Below are 27,373 nucleotides of genomic sequence, written 5' to 3'. Positions count from 1 at the left end.
AAGCAGTGACATCATTGTGAAGGACAGATTTAAATTTTGTGACAGAAAATAGGAAACCAGTGGGAAGCTTTGAGGATGAATGACATGCTGAAGATAAGCAGAGGGGAGATATTTTAAGGATGTCAGTGTCCAGTTCTGAAACAGTGTAGAATGGGGCTTTGAGGAAAGCTTGGGTGGAAAGCCTTGCCCCAAACAAGACAGGAGACAGAAGTGTAGAGCAGATGTGGTGGGGAAGGAATAAAAATGTCTGCTGAAGGATTCAAGGAACAAATAAGCTGTGTCGTGACTAATCGAAGGAGAAACGGCACAATGGATGAAGAACAGGGACTGTATTGCTGTACAAGTTTAGCTCCATAGTGAGTTGATGGGTGGTCATGAACTGTAGGCATGGCATGCTTTTGCAGTCACCTGGTGAATGGTCTCCAGACTCTGTTGCAGCTTCTATGGAAATGTGCAATTGTGCATGCTTTAGGGAGCCCAGCTGGATCATTACTGAATTTGTGCTTGTTAGAAGACTGTCTACGGTGCAGGTTTGCCAAGGCTTGCGGTGTAAACTCAGGATCACCCTCTGGAGGTGTTGTATGTCTGTTCTTGTCACTGGAAAGTCTGTAAAAATTGTGGAGGACCAGAACTTTCCTAGGATGGTGGCCTCATTCTAGATTTGGACTTATTGCTAGGGGAGTCAGCAAGAAATAAAAGTAGTGCTGCATGTACTATTAAGTGAATTAAAAACAAAAGGAAAACATCTGTGGTACATCTAGTTACAGAGCATATTTCAACAGAATGAGAATCCAAGGGAGAATGTAGTTGCCACTTACCAAAGTCAGCTAGGAAGTTGTAATGTAATAATATTTTCATACGGATGTGTAAGTTTTCTTTGTCTCTGGGGGAGGAAGTGTTCTTGTTACATAGTTACAAAAAATACCAAAATGCTGATTCTCTGAACTTTTCCTTGCTGAAACTTCACCTTCTGATTCACAGGGTCAAGATTTTTGTCAGGCTATAATCTAAAATCTATGGGTACTTTTTCTTAAAACTTGGTTGTAAACAAGTTATGTGGAGTGCTATGGTTACAATGATCTTGCTAACAGCCTTTACTGTGCATGTAATGTATGATTTGCAAGTACTAACATATAACTTTTCGTTCTTTTTATTCTGCACCATCTTTCATTCTTTTCTCAAAAATTACACATTTTATATTAATCACCTTTGAATTACATCTTTGTCATTACCATACGATCCTAATGCCATATATGAAATGCTGCTGCCCCCTTTATCCACTCTCTGGTCCTTATACCACCATGGTTGGACTGGCTATCACTACCCTCCAGCAGACCCATCCCTCAGTCTTCCTCCTATCTCCTTCAATACACTTACACAGGCACAAACATGGGACAACTTTAGCTACAGTATCCCATCTGAAGGAGACAGTGACAATGGTAGGTGTTCCATGTATCATTTACTTAATTTTGTCTTTTCAGAAACCTGAATATATGGCAACTGCCCCATGTGGGTAAGGATGAAAGACAGTGCTGTTGAGGGGATGTTTATAAGACTAAATACCTCAGAGGGTGCACATTAATTTACTGCAGAATATGTAGTATCAAAAGTAAATGAGAGAAGACTGTCACTGTTTTCAAATCTGGCAAAACTACTTTTCCCGTGATACCCACTCCAAGAACTGTGTCCAGGATAGGTTTATTTACTTGCTTTACTTTCAAGGGTTTATAAAAGTTGTACTGAAGCAGCAATTAATTTTGCTACTGTCTTTTTTGCATTTTTTATTTATGATTTTTTTAATGGATACTGAATGTTAATAAAAATATCCGGCTCCCATCTGCAGTTATTGATGGAGGCACATAACTAACTTAATTAGAAGAGGAATCCATGAAGAAACAAACCTTGAAGAATCAGCTAAACAAAAATAGTGATTTCTGTCCAACAGAAACTGTTAGTAAGCTGTCAGACTTCTCTGTGCATAGTGAAGGCCAGCTACATTGGTGGACTTCATTACTACTGCTTTTGTTTTGTTTTTCTCCAGGTAGTTATTGTCACAGTACATTGAGTCATGGCACTGATAGGCAAAGCTGGCTGTGTTTGGGCTATCAGAGTCTTATATTGCATTAATAGTTAAATGTCAGATGGAGGAAACAGAACCTAGACAATTAAACTGTTTATAAATATTTGATGAGCAGATTAATTTTTTTTTAAAAATAGGACTGCTGTTCTTCCAGTTGTCCTAAATTAGAGGGGTGTTTAAGTATTGGAAAGTAGTGAAACTGTCAAAAGCATCAGACTGAAGCCAAGACCACAAATCTTGAATGATAACTGCTAACATTTAGTTTAGAATGCCTACATTCTTAGTTCAGTTCATTACTTGACAATACTTGGTATTGCCACAGTGTTCTTGATTATAGACCATAAAAGACAGCGTAAGTAGGAATCAGCTATGCAAAAGAAATGAATATGGAATAGAAGACTTGTGATAACGGTAAGTTGAAAAACTGATTTTAGTTCATGATGGTATTATGCTAACTTGATGCTTTGCTGATGCATATTCTAACAGAGAAAGCCAGAGGTACTTCTAGCAGTGCAGAATTTGATCTATGTTAATATAGATTTGTTACCATTTTCCTCTTCTAAATGAGATGAGCAGTATAGACTAGCATTTGGAACAGATAGATGTCTCTGTCATTCGGATCTTAAGCAAATATTAATGTTTATTACCTTGGGCTGTTACAACAGAAAACTGCTTTTACAACTATTTTTTTTTAATCAGGACTGTGGCCTTTCTGTTTGGAGTTTGTTATCCGAGGCTAAGTTTGTTATCTAAGGTGTATCTTCCTATGGTAGGAAGTAAAATGGACCGGAGACCATTCTCTGGCACTGAGGTTAGTTGGCACAGCATGATTCAAATCAATCCTAAGCCCTCTTACTTTCCAAAACAGCATGGCTGCATTTAAGCTGCCTTTGGGGAATGTCCTTTGCCTGCGCCATTCCTTGAGCTATACCTAGACATTGCATAGAAGGTGGATTTGCACTGACTAAAACTACCAGGAAGCAACAGTGTCAGCAGTATTGATGTGTGCAGGCCAGTGCTGAGGATCCATGCACCAGCCCTGTGTAGCTTGCTAGTGTAGGTGTAGCCTTTGATGTAGAAATACCATGCATCACTGTAACATCTTAATACTTCGTATCATCTTTAATGTAACTGTCTGGCAACAGCTCTGTAACAGAGGAGGCTAAATCCAGAATTCCTGGGAGATTATAAGACTTGGAACAAACAGGTCTCCCAAGATCAATGTCCATACCATTGAGGAGGCTTTGGTTTAGCAAATGACTCTGTATAACTTAACTGTTTCTTAAATTTGGATTGAATAAATCAATCAGAGAGAAATCTAGCTGTAAATATTTAGCCTGACTTCCTGTCTGCCTGTCATTAATTCAAACTTCTTTTTAAATATTATTTTTATAGTCAGGTTAAAAGATTTTGTTGTTTACCTGGAGGATACTGTTGTCAGACGAAGTACTCGGGACACTAAATTCCTTGATGTGCTATAAGTAGTGCACCTATGTGTGTTGTAACTAAGTACAAAGCCAAGGATGTGAAGGGCAACAAGAGAAGCTTCTATAAGTATGTCAGTGATAAAAGGATGACTAGGGAAAATGTGGGCCCTCTCCAGAAGGAAATGGGAGACCTGGTTACCTCTCGGGATATGGAGAAGGCTGAGGTACTCAACAACTTTTTTTACCTCAGTCTTCACTGGCAAGTGCTCCAGCCACACCACCCAAGTCACAGAGGACGAAGGCAGGGACTGGGAGAATGAAGAACTACCCTCTGTAGGAGAAGACAAGGTTCAAGACCATCTGTGGAACCTGAAGGTGCACAAGTCCATGGGAACTGATGAGGTGCATCTGTGGGTCCTGAGGGAACTGGTGGATGAACTTGCTAAGCCACTATCCATCATACTTGAGAAGTTGTGGCAGTCGGTGAAGTTCCTACTGACTGGAAAAAGAGCAATATAACCCCCATTTTTAAAAAGGGAAAAAAATGAAGACCCAGGGAACTACAGGCCAGTCAGTCTCACCTCTGTGCCTGGGAAGATCATGGAGCAGATTGTCCTGGAGACTATGCTAAGGCACGTGGAAGATAAGGAGGTGATTGGTGACAGCCAACAAGGCTTCACTAAGGGCAAATCGTGCCTGACAAATTTGATGGCCTTCTGCAATGGGGTTGCTATGTTGGTGGGTAAGGGAGGAGCAACTGATGTCATCTACCTGGACCTCAGCAAAGCATTTGACTGTCCCGCATGACATCCTTATCTCTCAATTGGAGAGACACGGATTTGACAGATGGACCACTCGGTAGATAAGGAATTGGATGGCATGAAGGAGACCAGGAGGGTAATGGATGGCATGAAGGAGACCAGGAGGGTAAAATCCCTCCAGCTATAAGTGAAGACCAGGTTCGGGACCTCCTGAGAAACCTAAACGTACAGAAGTCCATGGGACCTGATGAGATGCATCCCAGAGTCATGAGGGAACTGGCTGATGTAGTTGCCAAGCCACTCTCCATGATATTTGAAAAGTCATGGCAGTCAGGGGAAGTCCCCAGTGACTGGAAATAGGGAAACATTGTGCCTCTTTTCAAAAAGGGTAGAAAGGAAGACCTTGGGAACTACCGACCTGTCAGCCTCACCTCTGTGCCTGGGAAGATCATGCAACAGATCCTCCTAGAAGATATGCTAAGGCACACGGAGGTGATTCGATACACCCAGCATGGCTTCACCAAGGGCAAGTCCTGCCTCACCAACCTAGTGGCTTTCTAGGATGGTGTAACAACAAGGGTGGACAAGGGAAAACCTATGGATGTCATCTATCTGGATTTTTGTAAAGCCTTTGACACGGTCCCCCACAACATCCTTCTCTCTAAATTGGAGAGCCATGGATTTGATGGGTGGACCGTTCGGTGGATAAGGAATTGGTTGGATGGTCGCAGCCAAAGGGTAGTGGTCAACGGCTCAATGTCCGGATGGAGACCAGTGACGAGTGAAGTCCCTCAGGGGTCCGTACTGGGACCGGTGCTGTTCAATATATTTATCAATGACATGTACAGCGACATCGAGTGCACCCTCAGCAAGTTTGCAAATGACACCAAGCTGAGTGGTACAGTTGAGACACCAGAAGGACGGGATGCCATCCAGAGGGACCTGGACAAGCTGGAGAGGTGGGCCTGTGCGAACCTCATGAGGTTCAACACGGCCAAGTGCAAGGTCCTACACCTGGGTCGGGGTAATCCCCGCTATCAATACAGGCTGGAGGATGAAAGGATCGAGAGCAGCCCTGCTGAGAGGGACTTGGGGGTACTGATAGATGAAAGGCTGGACATGAGCCGGCAATGTGCGCTGGCAGTCCAGAGGGCCAACCGTGTCCTGGACTGCATCAAGAGAAGCGTGGCCAGCAGGTCGAGAGAGGTGATTCTGCCCCTCTACTCTGCTCTGGTGAGACCTCACCTGGAGTACTGCATTCAGCTCTGGAGCCCTCAGCACAAGAAGGACATGGAACTGTTGGAGCGGGTCCAAAGGAGGGCTACAAAAATGATCCGAGGGCTGGAGCACCTCTCCTGTGAGGACAGGCTGAGAGAGTTGGGCTTGTTCAGCCTGGAGAAGAGAAGGCTGCGGGGAGACCTGATTGCAGCCTTTCAGTACTTAAATGGAGCCTATAGGAAAGATGGGGACAATCTTTTTAGTAGAGACAGCAGTGACAGGACGAGGGGTAATGGTTTTAAACTAAAACAGGGTAGGTTTAGGCTAGATATAAGGAAGAAATTCATTACAATGAAGGTTGTGAAACACTGGAACAGGTTGCCCAGAGAGGTAGTGGAGGCCCCCTCCCTGGAAACATTCAAGAGCAGGTGGGACAGGGCTCTGAGCAACGTGATCTAGTTAGTGGTGTCCCTGCTCGCTGCGGGGGGGTTGGACTAGATGACCTCTAGGGGTCCCTTCCAACCCAAAACTTTCTATGATTTCTATGATTCTATGAATTGGCTGAATGGTTGCACTGCAAGAATTACGGTCAATGGCTTGATGTCCAAGTGGAGGCCAGTGACGAGTGGGTTTCTCATGGATCAGTACTGGGACCAGCACTGTGTGACATCTGTCAGCAACATGGACAGTGGGACTGAGTGCACCCTCAGCAATTTTGCTGATGACACCAAGCTGTGTGGTGTGGTCAACATGCTGGAGGAAAGAATACCATCCAGAGGGACCTTAATAGGCTTGAGAGATGGGCCCATGTGAACCTCATGAAGTTCAGCAAGACCAAGTGCAAAGTCCTGTACATGGCTCGGGGCAATCCCAAGCACAGGTACAGGCTGGGCAGAGAATGGATTGAGAGCAGCCCTGAGGAGAAGGACTTAAGGGTGTTGGTTGAAGAAAAGCTCAACATGACCTGGCAGTGCGCGCTCACAGCCCAGAAGGCGAACTGTATCCTGGACTGCGTCAGAAGCAGTGTGGCTAGCAGGTCGAGGGAGGGGATTCTGCCCCTCTGCTCTGGTGAGACCCCACCTGGAGTCTTGCGTCCAGCTCTGAGGTTTCTAACATAAGAAGGACATGGACCTGTTGGAGTGGGTCCAGAGGAGGGCCACAGAAATGATCAGAGGGCTGGAACACCTCTCCTATGAGGGAAGGCTGAGAGCGTTAGGGTTGTTCAGCCTGGAGAACAGAAGGCTCTGGAGAGACTTTATTGCAGCCTTCCAGTACTTGAAGCGGGCCTGCAAGAAAGCTGGAGAGGGACTTTTTACAAGGGCAGGTAGTGATAGGACAAGGGGTAATGGCTTTAAACTGAAAGAGGGAAGATTTAGATTAGATGTAAGGAAGAAATTCTTTACTCTGAGGGTGGTGAGACACTGGAACAGATTGTCCAAGAAGTTGTGGTTGTCCCATCCCTGGAAGTGTTCAAGGTCTGAGCTCTGAGCACCCTGATTTAGTTGAAGATGTCCCTGCTCACTGCAGGGGAGTTGGAACTAGATGATCTGTAAGGTCCTTCTCAAAATTTTCGTAAGGAAGTTAGTCCTTGACTGTGGTATGTTGAATACATATTGTGTTATTAATTGTTACTCATTTACCTTGTTGCGACTTGTAAAATTTTCTTTTTTTTTTTTGCATTATTGGAACAAGCATTACTTAATAACCTTGGTTGACCATGGATTCAGAAAGCAGAAACTTGCTATTGGAAAGTGTTAAAAATAGACCTTCATGTGTGTGTGAGATATGGGCTCCCCTTGCTGGAAAATCTGTGCAATGCAGAGAAGCAAGCAACACTCAGGACTGCCAAAACTTCATGTGTTAGAACATGTTTCTTCAAATTATGTAACTGAAACTTCTATAACTAATGCTTCTGAGTGTGGTTTTGGTTTTGTTTTGTTTTGTTTTTATGAACTTACCTTATTTTATTTCATTTAGAAACTTTTGTTTCCCACTGCCTTAACATTAGCCTACCTTTTTCCTAATGGTGGATTCTATGTCTCATTCATGAATAGAACTGAATGTTGATATTTACTTTTCGTTAACAGATGTTTGTAGTCTGAAATCTGAATGAAGTGTGCTTGGGACATTCAAATTGACTTAGCAAAGGCCTAAACAAAGATGGCTGTGACCAAACCGAATGAAGGCCATGATAATGCTCCAAGATACTTGCAAAATTGGACATAAATATGAATTAATGCTTTTGTAGAGAATAGTTTGAAATGTTGCTGCTGCTAATAAAGCTACACTGGCATTTAAATACTATTTAAATACATTATTACTGTTTGAGCATGTTTTTCTCTAGGTATTTCATCTGTGAGATGCAGCAAAGGTTAATTATTAGAGTTGTGCAGTGAATTATTTCTAAAATGAAAAGCTTAGAAATTGCAACTGCAGTTTTTAGTAAACACGATCAGAGATTTTTGTTTAACCTCTTAAAAATTTAGAAGCAGCCTCTAATAAATTGTTACAGGGTTACTAATGCAGAAATTTTAATTCAGTGCAATTTTGGAGTTTAATATAAGTCTTGGAAAAGAGTTTCTGCACCTTGAGAACTTGGGAGTTGATATTGCTGTATGCATGTTGTAGCCATCCTAAACTATATGCTGTACTGAAGAAGATTTTAGAGATTTCTGATTGTTTAATTTTTCACCATACATAAGTACTTTCATCAGAAATTTACTGCTGTTTTAATTAGTAGAGTTTAAAATTATCTAAATCAATAGGTAATGCTTTTGAAATGGCATAGTTAAATCAGGTGAATGGACTGTTATACTTCATAACAACCGTAGTTACAGCTGTTAGCAGCCTTTGTATGCTTGGATATGTGCATATATAGAAGTCATATATGTGCCTCTATACAAAATGTTAAGAAGCACATATCTATTTATACACCGGGCTTTGAAAATGGTGTTCTATTCTGAGCTTGCAGTTTGCCCTCTGCAAAGGAAAAGATTAAAGTCCATACGACTCTGGACCTATTGCATCTGAAGGCATGGCTCTGCTACTCTCACATTTTGCGTGGGAGGTCGGCATAATGAATGTTTTTGTCTATGAAGTGTGCACCTGTGTGTAGATCCCTCTGAACGGTGACACTGGTGAAGCTGTGTAGGCCACCTGGAGAGGTGAACTGAGCTGCAGTCAGTATCTGTAGTTCTGTCCTGCACGTTCTCTCTAGGACACTATCCCACTCTGCCAGTGGGATTTCTGATGACATTAAGGACTAAAGCATAAAGCTTACCAACATAAAACTGTAATATTTAGGTATTCTATTTAAATGTCATGATTTAACAGTAGTGGAAGGAAGTAAGTAACTCTGGCCGTAATTTATTCTGTCTTGGTGCCTCAGATAAATAACCTAATGGTATGTCTGGAGTTTGTTGCCTTGAGCTACTTTTCTAGTGATGAAGGGAAAGAGCAATTACTGCCTGTTGGCTGAACTGCCTTAGGTGGCATCTGTCATGCCCTTTGGCTAGAAAAGTAGCTTAGATTATTAATTTTGTTACTTAAGCAACCTGCCTACAATTGGTTGTGATGCCTGGTGACTAGGTCTGAGATTTCAAAGCGTTGCTCGTACAGGAACTTTGTTTTGTTTATCTGAGCCCGAGATGCCAGAGGGTACAATTTTGTGTGTTGACCCTGAACAGATTCAGGGGCTTCATTAACAGTTTACTTCTGATCAGAATGTAGATGAAATTTCTTTTTACCAGGAGTTCAATTTGTTAAATTTTGTTACGTATCTTGAGGACTGGTTTCTAAAATTCAGCCTATTACCCAAATCACAACCTAAATTAAAATTGACATGCCACAATTTTAATGGAACATCAGAATTACTGTACTTACACCCACATCTGCCTTTCTTACAGTCAGAGCCATTCATCATTTTTTACTCATCTAGTAGATTCTATTGTCAACTTGTGCACTTCCAATTTTCTGGTGTGCCTTTTAGGAATCAGAGGGCTTCTCTCTACTGTCATATACTTATTGACTCAGAATTATTTTCTCTTTCTCTAATGGCCTTAAATTAACAAAATTGAGACTGAGTAGTAGCTGTATGTAAAAATGGAGGTTTCTAGGCTGTGTACTTTCCACCCCATGAATTGGTACTTTGGGTTTCATGTTGCATTCAGGAGAGAGGTGGGAAAGTAATAATACAAAATGCTTCTTTCTTTTAAGCAATATCATTTTCCATAATAATTCTTGGCCTATAATTGGAGTGCAAGCAGGTGACAGTTGCATTTTGTGAAACAAAATGGCAATCAGTGGCAAACAAGTCAAGTGACAGTTGCATTTTGAGCATACATCTTTTTGTTCTTCAGAACCATTTAAAACCATCATTGATCACAGAAAAAGGGAGGGTAGAGGTGCATGTATGCAGAGATGTCATGTAATTATTTCAAGGAACAATATATGGGCCAAGTGATACAGTCAACAGAACTAGGATTGGTGGGAAGGATTAGTGCGAAGAGTTTGTGCAATGCTATATTTGCGATATGACTTTTTAATGTAGGCAGGCGTACTGAATGGCGAAGTCTGCTTACATTAGTCTTGGTTTGAAGAGTGGGGTGTTTTTTTTAATATAAACCTATCTAGTAAGCAGTTTGTCCTGTGTAGGAAGATGCTTGTCACGGCTTGTTACACAATTCAGTATCTTGTAGGAGAGGGTTCTACTTAAATGAATAAGAGGTGTTTCCTGCCATCTTAAGATGCAAAGTTTTGCACAGATCAAAATCTCTAAGGGACAGTACTTAATCCTCTGACAAAACTTGCCTGGAGATTAGGATTTGGTTGAAAAATTATCCACTCTATTGATGGCGGATGATGCCGTTCAGAGCAATATCTGGAAAATATCTTTTTATTTCTGTAATCCAAGATTGAATTTTTCTGTCCTCCTGAGGACAGAGAGATTTTCTAATGTTTTGTTCTCGAGGAAGTGCCTAAGGATTTTGCTTCATTTAGAGATTAATAAATCAAGGTGTTCATTTTTAAACTAAAATCTGTCTTTTTTAAAACCATAGTGTTCTTAAGACCACAAAGAAATTTGGAATCAATAGACCCACAATTTACAATTCGAAGGAAAATGGAGCAGATGAGAGAAGAAAGAGAGCTTGTGGAACAGCTACGTGAGGTATGTGAGTGTTGGTAGAATTAACGTGTGCTAATGGAATGTGTTTTTTAATTTTTCTTTGGGAAAATTGTCTAAGTAGGAGAATATTACAAAGATTAAATGAGGTGACATTACTTCTGCAAATAATGTTGATGGGACTGTTCCTGAAGTGCTTTGTCACAGTCAGATGTCTGTACTTCAGGAAAGGTTTTGTGAAAATGGGAAATAATATTTCATTTCATCAGAAAGGATGAAGTGATGACTTAAGAGATAGAGAAGTCTAGAAACTATTTCCTAACAGCTGGAACAGTCTTCAGTCTAGCAAGTAAAAGGCATAATAAATTCTATTAAAGCTGAATTGTTTAGGTTGGAAAAGACCTTAAAGATCATCAAGTCCAAGAAGTTAGAAACTTTTTTTTGAAGTAGTTAACTAATGCTTGAAACAGCTTTCTTAGAAATTAAATGAATATTTCATCACTTGAAGATCTGAATATACGATATGGTTTACTGATTTATTGTCTTGAATATAGAAGCTAGAGCTTGATACAGAAATTGCTGCATGGGGTTGTATAGGGTCTGTCTTATACAGCTCATACCTAGGTAGCACTGTTTGTGTGACATCTATTTGTGTTAAAAAAAAAATAAAAATATTACAGCCTTTGCTGCAAGGAATGTTGTGAGCCTGAATGTGTCAAGGTTTCCAGTATGTCATGTTACCAACAAAAGAGGTGGTATTGTTGCACTGCTAAATGCAGTGCAAGTCCTGAAAGTGAGGTAGGTCACATTGATATTGCAACTGAATTACAAGATTATTTGTTCTTATGTCATTAGCTTAATGGAATGGCTAATTCCTGAATTATTTATTTTAAATAATGTGCCTTGTACTATTTAATATTAAAGCAAAAGGATTCACTTTATCAAATAGTGTTTAAAAAGCGGGTTGTTGAATATAGAATTATGAGGACTTTTAGATCATTCTTTCACCTCAGAACTTGACCTGTTTGAAGTCTGGATTAATCTTACTTGATCTTGCTGAATTTTTAACACAACAGATCTTGTTGAAGATTCAGTGTAGTTGATTGAATGTATTGTAGTACCAGTTCTGAACTTGGGTGACGCCAAAAGGAGATGATGTGGGAATTAGATGAGACAAGACTTATTGGTAATGGAGAAGAAAATGGAAGTAGCCGTAATAAACTGCAGTAGAATCATAAAATAGTTTGGGTTGGAAGGGACATTTAAAGATCATCTAGTCCAACCCCCCTGCAGTGAGCAGGGACATCTTCAACTAGATCAGGTTGCTCGGACCCCTGTCCAGCCTGGCCTTGGCTGTTTCCAGGGATGGGGCATCTACCATCTCTCTGGGCAACTTGTTCCAGTGTTTCACTACTCTCGTTGTAAAAAAAAAAAATCTCCTTGTGTCTAGTCTAAATCTGTTCTCCTTTAGTTTAAAAACATTACCCCTAGTCCTCTTGCAACAGGCTCTGCTAAGAAGTTTGTCCACATCTTTCCTATAGGCCCCCTTCAAGTGCTGTAAGGCCACAATAAGTTCTCCCTGCAGCCTTCTCCTCTCCAGGCTGAACAGCACCAACTCTCTCAGCCTTTCCTCACAGGAGAGGTGTTCCAGCCCTCGGATCATCTTTGTGGCCCTCCTCTGGACCCGCTCCAACGGCTCCATGCCTTTCCTGTGCTGGGGTCTTCAGAGCTGGACACAGGACTCCAGGTGGGGTCTCACCAGAGCAGAGTAGAGGGGCAGAATCCCCTCCCTCAACCTGCTGGCCACACTTCTCTTGATGCAGCCCATGATACAGCCCATGATACAGTTGGCCTTCTGGACTGTGAGCACACACTGCCAAGTCATGTTGAGCTTTTCATCCACCAGTACCCCCAGGTCCTTTGCTCTGTGGAGGGGGACCTGGGTGTCCTGGTGGACGACAGGTTAACCATGAGCCAGCAGTGTGCCCTGGCTGCCAAGAAAGCCAATGGGATCCTGGGGTGCATCAAGAAGAGTGTGGCCAGCAGGACAAGGGAGGTTCTCCTTCCCCTCTACACTGCCCTGGTGAGGCCTCATCTGGAGTACTGTGTCCAGTTCTGGGCTCCCCAGTTCAAGAAGGATGAAGAGCTACTGGAGAGAGTCCAGCGGAGGGCTACAAGGATGGTGAGGGGACTGGAGCATCTCCCCTACGAGGAGAGGTTGAGGGAACTGGGCTTGTTCAGCCTGAAGAAGAGAAGGCTGAGAGGGGACCTTATAAATGCCTACAAATATCTGAAGGGTGGGTGTCAGGAGGATGGGGCCAAGCTCTTTTCAGTGGTGCCCAGTGACAGGACAAGGGGCAATGGGCACAAACTGAGGCACAGGAAGTTCCGTCTGAACATGAGGAAGAAATTCTTCCCTCTGAGGGTGACGGAGCACTGGAACAGGCTGCCCAGGGAGGTAGTGGAGTCTCCTTCTCTGGAGATATTCAAGACCCGCCTGGACAAGATCCTGTGCAGCCTACTGTAGGTGACCCTGCTTCGGCAGGGGGGTTGGACTAGATGACCCACAGAGGTCCCTTCCAACCCCTACTATTCTGTGATTCTGTGATTCTGTGATTCTCGGCAGGCCTGCTCTCAATCCCTTCATCTCCCAGCCTGTATTCATAGCGTGGTTTGTGCTTGCACTTGGTCTTGTTGAACTTCATGAGGTTCACATGGGCCTACTTGTGGACAGTGGGACAATAGGATGTGGCTCTTCTGAGTGTAGTCTAGTCAGCAGCATCAGCTTTTTATGTTTAAAAGTTACCTCAGCTATGTAGCAAGTCCCCAAGTAGGTGTTCCTAAAAATAATGTCCTCAGCGTTCCTGCCTTGTCCATTGGTTCTGCTAATCCTTACAATGAGAAGTAGAACAAGGTTATTCACCGTATTAGGCATGATCATGGAGAGTTAATAAGGATCTCTCTACACTATATTAGCGTTAGGTATTACCAGTAATACTAGTTTAATGTGCTGTTGACATTCAGCTCCATGCACTGTCCTTCTTTGCCCTCACCCTGAAGCATTGTGTCCTGAAATGAAAGTTCTGTTGTTTCTCGTGAGAATTTTGATTACAAGTCAAGGAGTTATGACAGAAGCTAAAAGACTGACCCTGTTTGGAAGCACATAGTGAGATCTTTTCAAATTAATAAAGTTTACTCTGATGTATTGGGTCCTTTATTGAAAGAAGCAACCTCCACACCATCTCATTATGTACTGTACAAGAAAGTAGCCCAGAACATGTGAGTCATTAGTTTCGTACTTATTGAACAAACATATCTGTTAGTATATTTTGCTTTTGAATTGTTTCATGATATGTTAGAATTTACTATCTCCTATACCAAAAATGTTTTCTAATGTATGAAATAATCCAAGGTGAAAACAAAACATTGTATTAGTACATGTGATGCAGTCCCTCATTTGGCATTTGTGAGACCACACATGTGAATGCTTGAGTAGTGTGTCTAGTAAAAAACTGGGAGAATATAATGAAACCCCAGAGTGAGTTCAGTGGATGCTACTTCGTAGAAGGCACCCAAAGAAGGGGTGTGTGAGGAAGAAGCTGAGAGCTGGAGAAGAGTGCTGAGAATATCATATGACTGCCCTCAGCTGCCTGAAGGGTAGTAATAGCGAAGATATAGCTAGGCTTTTCGAAGATGCATGGTGAAAGAATGAGGGGCAGTGGCACAAATTGCAGATAAAGAGATTTCAAGTAGCTATAAGGAGACAATTCTTTGCAATAAGAGTGGCAAAACACTGAACAAGGTTGCTTGGAGATATTGTGGAAATCCCCTTCCTTGCGGGTATCCAGAACTTGAGTAATCAAGGCTCTGATCTCGCTTCAAATTTATTAGACCAGGTGACCTTCAGAAATCCCTTCCAACCTACACTCTCCTTTGATTCTGAAGAGAATAATCTGTTTTCATCTAAAACACCCAGCATAGATTGAGGTACTGTATTAATAGAGAATGATGACATTAAGGAGGTTCAACTAGATGTAAGAAGTATCTGTTTTAAGGTGATGGAAGTAATTAGTTCTGAGAGTTATCACTAAGTATAGTGTTGGAGTGTTTTCAAGATTGGAGCACAATTTAAGGGAACTCATCATATATAAGAATCTTACTGTAGGGGTTGTTTTTTCTGGAAAATTCTCAAATATTTTCCACGTATTTTCTTTGGCAACATCAAATTCTTTTCAATGAGACTTCAGTTTTACTTAACAATTATCCAAAAATTCTCCTTTAAATCTGAACGTTTTACCTTGCCTTACTTGTCTTTCTGATTACTCTAATGCTTCCTATGTAAATTTTAGGCTGCTAGGGAAAGATTGCCTTTCATTCTCTGCTTGTACAAGGAATAACATAATGTAGTTCTGATTCAAAGTGCTGCTGATAACGAAAATTTGAGATGGATAAGTAGAAAACTTGGGAGAATGGTGAAAGGAAAGAGCCACACTTAGTGCAATCACGTGGCTAATAGTATACGTCAGTGATTTTTATACGTATATTTAAAAATAAATGCGTATTGTGATAGCAGCATTTAAAGTGTTGAGGTTTTTAAAAGAAGTTTACATAATTCAGTGACCAACATAGGGTGAAGGGGGTTGGTTTTTAGTTTTTAAAGGATTAGTTATATAAAGGAAGTGTGTTTCTTGGTATACCAAAACTCCAAAACTGGCAATGTCTCTACAGTGTGGGAGAAGATGAGGATATATATTCCCCTTTTTTCCCTATCATCCATTTGTGTATTAAAGTATGTATTTGTTCTTCATTTGCAGAACATTGAAACAAGACTAAAGATTTGTTTGCCTGAAGACTTGGGATCTGCTCTGATGGATGGTGTCGTTCTCTGCCATTTAGTAAATCACGTTCGTCCTCGGTCTGTGGGAAGTATTCACGTACCTTCACCAGCAGTAGTAAGTTGAACGTTTCTTGTTGCGTTGGGGTTGGGGGGGAAGAATGTTTCAAAAATTACTGTTTTATTGCCAACTGGTACTCGGTTACATAAGACAGGTTTATAGAATCACAGAATCAGTAAGGTTGGAAAAGAGCTCTAAGATCATCAAGTCCAACCATCAACCCAACACCACCATGCCTGCTCAACCATATCCCAAAGTGCCACATCTACGTGTTTTTTGAACACCTCCAGGGATGGGGACTCCACCACCTCCCTGGGCAGCCTGTTCCAATATCTGACCACTCTTTCAGTAAAGAAATTTTTCCTAATATCCAATCCAAACCTCCCCTGACTCAACTGGAGGCTATTGCCTCTCATCCTGTCACTAGTTACCTGGGAAAAGAGATCAACACCTGCCTCACTACAACCTCCTTTCAGGTAGTTGTAGAGAGTAAGAAGGTCCCCCCTCAGCCTCCTCTTCTCCAGACTAAACAGCCCCAGGTCCTACAGTTGCTCTTTATAAGACTTGTTCTTCAGACCCCTCACCAGCCTTGTTGCTCTTATTTGCACATGCTCCAGCACCTCAATGAATGTTCTTCGCTATTAGGGGCAACATTTACATTATTACAAATTCAAATGTTCTTTATTTTTTATATATTTTTTTTATGCATATGTAGACACATCTATAGGTGAATAAAATTCTGCCTCTCTCTGATCTAGCAACAGATCAGATTTTTTTCATAATGGCCTTTTTATTCAGTACAGTATGAAATTCTATCATGACAAGATTTTATTATAGGAGACCCTTATGAAAACAAAATTATCCTCTTGTTTGTTGCTTGAAGAAATATGAGGTTAACTTTAGCAATGTCTGGTTTAATAGATGTCATGTTACTAAAGCGCTTACAGCATTTACTAGCGTATTCTTCCTGTTGGGTTAAATATAGAAATTATTCCTTTTACCTGCAGACAGAAGGGAATAGAAACATGTGCTGTAGTGGTTTAATATTGGCTTGCCGAACCTAAGGATCTGAAGATTTCGGCACATAAAATCAATGTAATCTTGGTGTGCATTTCTTGAAACTTGATTTTCTTAGTATTTTCTCATTTTCTTAGTATTTTCTCTGTTTATTGATGTCTTTTTCGTGGTCAGATCTTTGTTTCAGATTTCTGATACCAGTCTGGTATCAGAAGTGCTGGTGACTTGAAGTAAAAGCACATGGTATCCACAACTTACATACTCAGATCGTATTTGTTTGCATGATGTTTTTAGAGTTGTAGAAGAAAAGTTGAGCAGAATTTTATGTGTTGTTTTCAGGAGAAGTATGGAAATGATGCATCAGTACAAGAATAATGCAATAGATTAATTTATTGACTGAACGAATGTTATTGACTTGTTTTGCCATAAACTATTTTTTCTTGTTTCCACAGCCAAAACTTAGCATGGCCAAATGCAGGAGAAATGTGGAAAACTTCCTGGATGCATGTAGAAAACTGGGGATACCAGAGGTAATTTAATTAAGTCTGTCATTTCTACATGATCAAAAATGCAAAACACATGAATTACTTTAAAGCTGAAGGATAACTTTATGAAGTACAATTTTTTTAACCATAAATACTTAAAAAAAAAAAAGATTTAAGTAATGTGATTTAATACTACTTTAGTGCATTAAGTGGCTCATGTTGTAGCACTTAAGAACTGCAACTTTTGTCATAAATTAGTAGTTCACTGTTAACCCCAGTACCTCCTTATCTTTGCCATGGAAAATAAATAATGAATATGGTAATTAGGTAATATGTGATTAAATAGAAGTTTGCTATTTTTTTTGTTATACAACATAACTGCATTTTTACCTAGTGCTTCTAGAATATGGAGTTCATTCTTTTTTATTATTGATTTTCCTTTTTTTGCTGTACTAAGTACTCTGTGGTATGCATTGAAAAGTTACTAACACCACACCCGTCTCTTGTACTGAAACACTTCTGCGGTGATGTGAAGAAAACCATTGTGGGTTACGTATGGAATGTAGGTATGAGTGAGGTTGTTCTGTAATGTAGATAGAAGTGTTTCAGAAATTGGAAATAAGGAAATTGCAGTGCTTGGTGTTTTCTGCTTTTCATTTAAGAATGGCAGCATTCATTACGTAATTTATTCTCATATTAATAAGGAAAAGGATCTTTGTAACTAATGTAATGAATTCTGGAGTTTCACTGGGAATATTTCAAACACTCTTATGGTCTAAAAGTACTTAATTAAGAAAAATTAATTTCAAATACATGACACTCAAAAGAAGGTGAAAGTGTTATACAAGGTCTTTTTAATCTAAAAAGATGAAAATTACATGAGGTATTTTCCCTGTGTTGTTGTCTACATATGGCAGTAGAATTAAGACTGAGTTCTTTTTAGTCTATGTTTCAAGAATGCTGAAACAGAATGGTATTTTGTGTGTATCTCCCCCACCACCCCCTAGGGGAGCAGATGATAGTGTAAAGATTTCGCCGTGGAAAAGAATTCCAGTTTGAATTCTTTGCATTTTATCTGTGTTTTAGCACTTGGAGGTCAGCATAAGTAACAGTTCATTTTTTGCGTTTTTGTGGGAATTTTGAGGGGGAAAATATCTTACAACCCCAATGAATGGTTCACCATAAATGTACTTTGAGAATTCAGTGTTATGGGCTGGACTTCCAAGTTGTAATGGTTGATTTAGTACTTGTAATTATATAATTTATTATGTTAGAATGATTTTGTAGTAAAAGTAAAATTTCAGCTCAGAGAAGATCAAAATCTCAGTGCTGTGGGCTTGTCGATACAGAGTGTTTGTTGAACTGCCCCCCAGATTCATTGTCTTTTGATGCATCATAAATTATTCAGTGAATTAGAATACAAGTCAGGTTTTTCTGGATATAGCCTGTTGGGAAAGAAAAAAACAAGAGCTGTCTTCATTGTTGTCAAGAGATCTTTCAGAAATGGATATAAAACAGAAAAAAATTTACAATGATCTTTGCAGTGCTATATTACATATGGGTAAGCTAAGCCTTTACTCAGGTTTTTTTATTTTGAATTTCGATAAGTAAGCTTTCTGGAAAAATACTTTTGTTTTCTGTGAATAGACACTTTAATATATTTATTACCACTCGTCTTCAATGCTGCCATTGAAATTAGTGTAGATTTTTTTTAGAATTTCTTTTTTGTATTTTATTAAAGTATATTTGTTGCAGAGTTGCACAGAGCCTTAAGCATAGGGCCAGATCTTACCAATTTGAAGTATTAACTAAGCATCCTTATGAATCTAAATAAGCTTTAATTTCTCTTGAGGGGAAGAACTCATTCTCTTAAACATTAAATGAATGGCTTGCAATTGTAAATTTACACTAGGTTTTAAGTAATCTGAGGATATTCTTTTTGATTAGCTGTTGGTAATTTGCAAATGTATATGTTTGCTAAATACTGTGAAAATCTAAGTAGGTGATAGATGATAGAACTTTGCTGGACATGTTGGACATGTATAAGGAATACAAAGTTGTATGCTAGCAAGCATGACAGTTAACTGTCAAACTTTTTAAAGAACTACAGATGGTGTGTTTAATGCTGCTTCAGGTTGAGGAGTTGTACATTGCCTAAGTACCCCTGGACAAACCAGTAAAAGGAATACAGTGAGTTTCCTTTTTTTAAAACAAGCATCTTATGTGAAAGTGATAGGTTCCACTTACAGATTCTAATACCCATACGTATCAGGCTTTTCTGTGATAGTTATATCCATGTTTCATTCCTGAGAGCCAACTCGAAATTCTGCTGCATGGGGTTTTTTTAAAGATTTAAAATTGTCGTAGTTCCTGCTGGGTTTTTTTCAGTTATTTATGGAATGGAATAGAGTACATGCTATTTCCTGAACTCCGCAGGTTTAGAATAATATTGTGTCAAATCATGTATGATGAAAACAAGATAGCCAAGTAATTACTGTGCTGTGCTAATGTGCAGGGTCTCTTACTTCTGTGGCTTTCAATATTCAATACTTGGGCCAAAATTACTTTCCCCAGAATGATACTAGGAAACTTCATCCAAGTGTAGAAAAATGCAGTTGATATCCATATCCAAACGTCTCATAATAAGCATCAGGAGTTGGTGCCTTGACCAAAGAATCACAAACACAAAATTCAGGAACATCAGCATCTCTTTATAATGACCTGGTATGTAGATGATTCTGGAAATGCGTGCCAGCTGGCGTCAGAAAGCCTGCCAGATGAGAATTTCAGTACAGTGGGTGCCATGTTGAAATCACTTTCTGTTAATCATTTGCAGAAAGAATGTATTGAATCATAAGCAAAAGGGATGTTTTAAGCTTATGGTCCTGGCCCTTAAATAAGAAAGGCTCTTATTGCACTGGTAGGCCCTCAAAAGTGTGAGAATTGTCAGACAAGCAATTTGTATCCAGTTTTGCCGCTAACTTTTCCTGTAGAGCCTATTTTTATTCCGAGGTATCAGAGATCTTTGTAAATGATAATTTTTTGAGATGAAACAAAATTTTTGTTTGATGTGAGAAAGAGATGGTGGCAGGTAGGCATCAGAAAGCCTGAAGATTCAGGCTGTGCTGTGCCTCTCAGGGGATATATGATAGAAAAGGTACAGTCTTTGTCACTTACGAAAGTACAAAAGAAGACTTTATTTTACACTGTTAACTAAAAACTGTCAAATTGCCTAAGGTCCTCTGTAATAGCTATAGAATGACAAACACTCCTGATTTTTGGCTGATACAGATTGAATAAGTAAGTGGCAGTAGATGTGTGATAAGCAGAGGTGCCTGTCCTACTGCGTTTTTCAGAATGATGTACGGTACTTGGAGGGTGCCATTCACTGTAGCAGACTGTTAATGTCATATAAACTCAAAACCACCTATAGTGCTTACCTAGTCCACCTGTATTGCACCCACCCTCTCTCACTTTCTGGGTTTAAAAATTAAAGCTATTTATTTATTTCTCTCTGTGTTTAAGTGTGGCCTCTAAACTGTCAAATGTACCAGTTCTGATGCAGTTTTACTCTTCTTAGTGACATCTCGTCCCAGAAATATTAAATATTATCAGGACAGTCTGAATGAATGTCATAGAAGTATGTATGTGAAGTTACAGAGTTATTTTGGTTTCAACCACTTTCACAAAACCAGCAACAGCATATCTAACTAAACCCAAAAATATTCATATACGTTTCTTCTTTAGAAGAAGAATTCTCAGGTAATTATTTATACACATTCTGCAAAAATAGTGCTTTTTTGTCAGTTGCTGCATTAGAATCACTACTCATACTAGTAGCAAAGTAGTAAACTCCCATTTTAAACTGAAAATCAATAATTTAAGCTTTAGCTTTCAATCTCGGTAGCTGTGATTCTTGGTAATCCATTCTATAGAGCACTTTTTCTTATGTACTTTTTGTAATGTTAACAAATATTCCTGTGAAAAGGAAGAGTAACTGATTTGAGGTGGGCTGAATGATACTTTATTACAAGTGAGATTTAGACCAAAATAAAGCTGTAAATGCAATGTGTTATTTGAAAGGCAAAATTTTTAAAAGTTTTGGTCTGTGTTTATTGTAATTCTTGATTATGAACAAATATGACATATCAGGAGCAGGACCTTGTAAGCTTTTTGTCAGAAAAAGAAATTCAACAAAGTATTTTCAGTGTTTGTGAGCCAAAATGCGGAAGTTACCTTTTTACAAAAGCACAAGTTAATTTTTATGATCTGCAACTTACATTAGTTTGATATCTTAACAGTTTGGACACTTGAGCATATTTTGGCCCTTTATGGAACTACTTTAGGTCAGAGAAATTAGGTTAAAGAGTTATTTTTTTGAACAGAAGGACTTTCCCTACACACAGACACACCCCCTTTGTCAATATTCATATAGCTTGGAAAAAAAATAGACTTGAGTTACCATGATTAATACTAGAATGGTAATTTCTGTTGATACAAGGCGGTGATAAAATGAAATCTTTCACAGCTAGCTGTTATAGCAGGCTTATGAAGCTGCTGTGTTCCAGCATGTTAGTACTGGTGCAGCAGGGCTTTGTGGCACAAGTTATTTCTCAGGTGGGAATGAGACTTCTGCCACATCTCTCAATTTTTCAGTGAGCTTTTTTGTTTACACATACTGAACCGAAAGGAGTGATGGTAAGAAATGGCTCTTTTTATCTCAAATCATCGTATGAAGATTCAGGTTACAAAAGCTTAGCTGTGACCCTGCTTGTGACTTTGGAGTCCTGCAAACAGGAGCTGCTATTGCATCTCATCTCCTGTTCTGAAAACTAATTCTCCTGTGTTGCAGTTATTCAAAAAATCAATATGATTTGTGTTAGTGTAGGAGTTACTAATTAAGTAAAACAAAAAAAAAAAAAACACAGGAGGCTTTTGTGTGCTAAACTTGGCAGCACAAAAAGAAGCAACCAAACAGAGTGAGTGCTTTATCTTCTATCCACCTATTAGTTGTTCACCTGGTAATAATGTTTCTCAGTTTAATAAAAGGTATATTTTCATTGCCACTTACGCTTGTTTTTCTGATCAATTCACATAATCAGTTACTTCTCCATAGTTTCATCATGAGACATCCATGAAGTTGCAGTAAGTTTTATCAGGTATGACTCCTTTCTCCGCCCTTTAGTTCTGTGCTCAGTAATGTACACTGTTTGGCCTACAGTAACAAGTTAAATGGTTCAGTATGCTGTTAATTAGATTACTGAAAGCATAGTTCTGAGGTTCCTTTCATCTGTGTTTTGAGTACAGTACATAAACACTACAGACTTCATTCTTTCATGCACTTCTGCAAACTTACCCTTGACTTTTTTTGCCAGAGTCAAAATTTGAGGAGGTTGGTTTTGAAATGCTCTCTGTTTTCACAGTCACTGCAGGAGCATGTAGAAAGAGGGTGGTTTGTGCACACAAACAGCTGGTTATGCTTTTGTTGTTCCACTTCTGCCTTACTATGTTTATTCTGCGTGCATGATTTTGGCAACTGTACGATAGCTTCACAGACATAACTGTGTCAGTCCATAAATGTAATGATGAAGTATTTATTTAGTTCTTACTAGTAACAATTTCAGTCTCCTAAATGAGAAGTGCTTGCGATGGATGGGTGAGGTTGGTTGGTTCTCTTTGAGACTTTGGGTGGGGGTCATGTACTTTTTCACTATTTCATGATATCATGTTTTAGTTTGATATTTTCATTTCACAGCATGTGTAAAATTCTGGTAAATTAAGTGGAAATGCGTTCACTGTTACTTAAAAGCTATGGGTTTTTTTATCTAGAGCTACATTACAGAACTTTAAAATACATAAAATATAAACATATTACTTAAGGTGTGAATGTAACACCAAATTATCCATTGTCACAGAACACACAAAATGAGCAGACATTCCTCAGGCTTTCCCAGGTTTCACTGAATTTCGCTAAAGCACAGCATGGCAGATCCCACAGGAAGTGTCTTCTGCATATGTTGGCTGGTTTTGTGTGCTTTGGCTTCTCCTGTATACTGCTTAGTGTGTTAATCTCTAGTTAGCAAGTTCTTCAGTCTCTGTAAAACTTCAGCCTGTTTAGCAGCTCTCATTCTCTGTCGTGGCTTAACCCCAGATGGCAACTAAGCACCACACAGCAGCTCACTCACTCTCCCTCAGTGGGATGGGGCAGAGAATCAGAAAGGTAAAAGTGAGAAAACTCGTGGGTTGAGATAAAGACAGTTTAATAGATAAAGCAAAAGCCAAGCAACACAAGCAAAGCAAAAGAAGGAACTCGTTCATTACTTCCCATCAGCAAGCAGGTGTTCAGCCATCTCCAGGAAAGCAGGGCACCATCACGCATAACAGTTACTTGGGAAGACAAATGCCATCACTCTGAACGTCCCCCCCTTCCTTCTTCTTCCCCCCGCTTTATATGCTGAGCATGACGTCATACGGTATGGAATATCCCTCTGGTCAGTTGGGGTCAGCTGTCCCGGCTGTGTCCCCTCCCAACTCCTTGTGCACCCCCAGCGTACTCGCTGGTGGGGCTGTGTCAGAAGCAGAAGAGACCTTGACCCTGTGTAAGCACTGCTCAGCAATAACGAAAACATCCATGTATTATCAACACTGTCTTCAGCACAAATCCAAACCATAACCCCATACCAGTTACTGTGAAGAAAATTAACTCTACCCCAGCCAAAGCCAGCCCATTTTCTAACTCTGAAATTAATTCCTTCTCCATTTGACTGCAGTAGGGACTGTTGAGAAGGGAAGACAAAAATTATACAAAAAGTCCTTGTTTTAAAGTTCTGTCAAATTTTTAATATAAATTTAAGTTCAATATATCTTAGGTATTTATTTTTGGGATATATTTGCAACAAGTAGGAATTAAGTCTTGTATGCTATATTAAAATTAATCCAGCATTTCCTCAGTTTATTGGTGTCTTTGGTAAAAGTGCAATATATAGAACATAGTTGATAGTCATGAGTGAGTAGTTTGTTGGCCTTAAAACTAGTTTCTCCAGTATGCACCTTGTGGATACAGTACTAGTCCTATCCCATTTTTAAACAAGATCAGCATATTTTGTTCTGACTGTGCGTTTTCATCCTTTAGAAAAAGCCAAATAGAATTGCACTGAAGTTTATTATCACACTACAGTTTTTGAGTTGAAAAAATTCTGAAAAATGACTGTAAAAACGACATTGTTGTTGCTAGACGGGGTGTTTTTCCCCCTCTCTCTGTATCTGCTGGCCTAAGTAACAAAATTGAAATTTTACAGCTTTTAACTCCTATTAAAGCTAGAACCAGTAAGCAAAAAAAGAAAAAAAAAAAAATCACTTTTTTCATTGTGTATGATTGGCAGTTCTGACTTCCAGTTTCACTAGTCACTTTTCAGGATAGAATGGACTTTAAAATATTTTGAAGTTTAATTTTTTGCCAACTAGACCTTGAAAATTTGCACTAACAAAAAATAGACATCTGAACTTCCATGTCTTCATTTATTTGCTGCACTGCTGGTTCATTAAACAAGTGAAACTGAAAAGCTACTAAAGAAACAGGGGATCTCTTTCCTACTTCCTATAATTTTATTCGGTAAATATTCACCATCCTTGTTGATAGTAAGGCCTCATTTGCACTGTAAAATTGTTATCTTAGATTACATTTTGAAAGTAGTAGTTGTTGCTTGGTTTGACTTTCATGTTAAATATTGCATATGCATATTGATATTATTATTACAGATTACACTTCATTTTGTATCACTAGTCTAGAGTAAATTGCTACATTAAGTCATTGATACTTTCCAAAAAAAGTATGGGAACCTAACCTGCTAATAATTTTTAAAATGCTGCCTGAGGAATTTAGTGTCAAATTCTTCAGTTTAGAAACTGAATTTATTAAAATTAAATACAGTTAGTGCTACATTGACTTTTTTGGTTTTCATCCCAGGTTATCATTTAAGATGATATTTGAATACTGAGATTTAGATTATTTATTATGCTAGAGAATTTTGCATACTTCTAACAATTTCTTTAAGTACTTTTTCTTGAGACTTCATATTGCTGCTGCTTGTGCTTTTAACAGCTTTCTAACCCACTGTTTGTTATGTACAAGTTAGATTTTACAACTGGTTCCATTTAAGCATTTGAATAAGGCCCAGATGAACAAAGGTGTGCAAATCTCATTTGAATAAGTGGATCACATGCACCTCCTCACCCTTGTGAATCTGGGCATAATTTTGGAAATATTTGAAGGACTGAGGTCTTCTGTCTTAACATTCTGATATTATACGATAGCTTGAGTATTTAGAGGAAATAAAAAAAAGCTGGGGTGTCTAGTGACTGAGGCAATACTAGGAAGAAACTATTCCTACATGATTATGCTAGAGTATTGTGATGATTTATTTATCAATATCTTTCTATTTTTGTATTTTTAATTTTATGCACTGTTTTTTTCTGTTCTAATGGCTGCCCTTCGGGATAGGCTGACCTCTGCTCTCCGTATGACATCCTGCAGTCGGATATTCGTCACATTCGAAAGACTGTTGACGCTCTGCTCGCCCTCGGGGAGAAAACCCCACAATCAACTTCTACCTTTCGCTCCTGGGATCTAATAGGCTTTTGTCTTTTCCACATACTTTTTATAGTCTTGATGTATATAACTTATCACTGGAATGTGCTAACAGCATAACCTGTTCGCATGTGCACACAAACTTTCTGCTTTGTCTCTGACAAATTACAGGTACTTAATTTCCTTCCTTTGTCTTACAAACTTCTCCCTTCCCTCGCTTCCGTTCCTTGTAATATCTTTATTAATCTCTTGAAATAGGGGAGAGAGGGAGTAGCATCTTGAAGGCAAATCCCATCTCTTCTCCCCCCTCCAACTCTAGTTTAAGAACTTATGTACCTCTTTATTTATAGTTTGTTTTCTTTTATGTTGCCTAGACTACACACTAACTGTGTTAAAGCAGTGAAGCTACTCTTATCCCACTTTTGGGTGTAGGCTAGATGTGTATCACAAGCTAAACAGAACTGAGCCTCTTATTTTTTGTGAAAATCCAAGAATGCTGCAGATATTGAAGCAACTGAGGTGGCCCTTCAACAGATGATAGTATTTTCTGAGTTGGTGCCAATTATCTCAACATAAATTGTGTTAAGAGCACTTAGAGAACTATCTTTCAAATTATTGTTATTTTTTATCCTTTAGATTGACAAGACTACTGTAACTTTAAAGATTGTTGGTCATCTCTACTGTTCCAATTAAATTCCATACTGGAATAGTTACGTTTTCCTACTTATATTTTGTTTTCCTCCAGATTCCGTAGAATAATCTTTTTCTTCCGTCACAAAAAGCAGCGTTGAACTGCTTTTAAGCACTTGCTATGTTACATGCTGAAGATGACTGTAAATTAGTGGTGGGTGTGAGCAACCCATAATATGCCAGGGACTTTAGAATGTTTCAGGATGAAGGTCACGGAGTACAGTGTGATACAGTACGATAGGTTGAGAATAAGCTGTTAGACTGCTGTATCTGCCATTCTTATGTGTAACGTCAAGCAAGTCACGTCACTATCTTGTCTCTGTTTCATCACCTGTGAAAATGCAGGTTGGTTTGTTTTTGTGTAATGAATGTAACAAAGACAATGTAGCTAGGAAAACAGATCATCTAGGAAGACTCTAGATTTTCCATCCTAGCAGGTTTTAAAGAAGAGGTTCAACACACGTTAGCCAGGAGGTGTTTCGGTGTGTTTGAACTCTGCTCGTGGTGAGAGTGCAGGACCGATGACCTCCGTTTCCCTTCCAGCTCTGTGTTCTGTTCCACTATTGTAAAACTTGAATAAGACAATTATTTTTGTTTTACACCTTATCAACATGAAATATACAAATGAAAATTGATTGAAAAATATAAAACGTCAATTATAAACCTATATTGACCTTGCAGTATTGGCCCAGATGCTGTTGACTAAATTTGTAATTGTCTCAGGCTGGCTAACCAAAGGACCTCAATTTCATGGCTGTGAAATATATACATTCATTTCTCACTGCCTAGTATATAAAAAGTCTATAGATTTTTAGAGGATAACTAGCATAAGAACTTGTATGTTACTGATTATTCTGGCCATATGGTTGTGATTTAGTGCTATACTATAAATATCCCCATTCCATAGATAGTTGTACAACTTTATTTAAAAACTTCTAAATGCAGTTCGGTTCCTGGTTTCCATGGCTTAAATATAGACATACACATATAAAAATAATTAAATGTGTAATCAGATATGTATTTTAAGCTGGAAAAATTAATTTCAGAGAATGGATAAATCCATTTTTTTAAAGGGTTTAGTGTCTAGCAGT

The 27,373-nt window shown here is 39.1% G+C and overlaps 1 protein-coding gene across 7 annotated transcripts in view; it reads left to right on the top strand.

Annotated features, from left to right (window-relative positions):
• LRCH1 (leucine rich repeats and calponin homology domain containing 1) overlaps positions 1–27,373 on the top strand; it is a 144,899-nt gene that overhangs the window by 106,864 nt on the left and 10,662 nt on the right. For 2 of the 7 annotated variants that reach the window (XR_012764121.1, XR_012764119.1), the window contains 5 exons: positions 1,332–1,439; positions 10,544–10,653; positions 15,423–15,560; positions 16,973–17,050; positions 25,506–25,763. Coding sequence is in view for 3 of the 7 variants with exons in the window: in XM_075422074.1 (XP_075278189.1) it covers positions 1,332–1,439; positions 10,544–10,653; positions 15,423–15,560; positions 16,973–17,050 (434 nt within the window). In the remaining 4 variants the exon portion in view is untranslated. The remainder of the gene's footprint in view (positions 1–1,331; positions 1,440–10,543; positions 10,654–15,422; positions 15,561–16,972; positions 17,051–25,505; positions 25,764–27,373) is intronic. The other 5 variants (XM_075422074.1, XM_075422055.1, XR_012764120.1 and 2 more) reach the window with 4 other exon arrangements.

This window comes from Opisthocomus hoazin, chromosome 1 (genome assembly GCF_030867145.1).
Source record: "Opisthocomus hoazin isolate bOpiHoa1 chromosome 1, bOpiHoa1.hap1, whole genome shotgun sequence".
In the NCBI taxonomy this organism is placed as follows: Eukaryota; Metazoa; Chordata; class Aves; order Opisthocomiformes; family Opisthocomidae; genus Opisthocomus; species Opisthocomus hoazin.
Note: the sequence above shows the minus strand (reverse complement) of the source record. Positions and strands in the feature narration are given on the sequence as shown.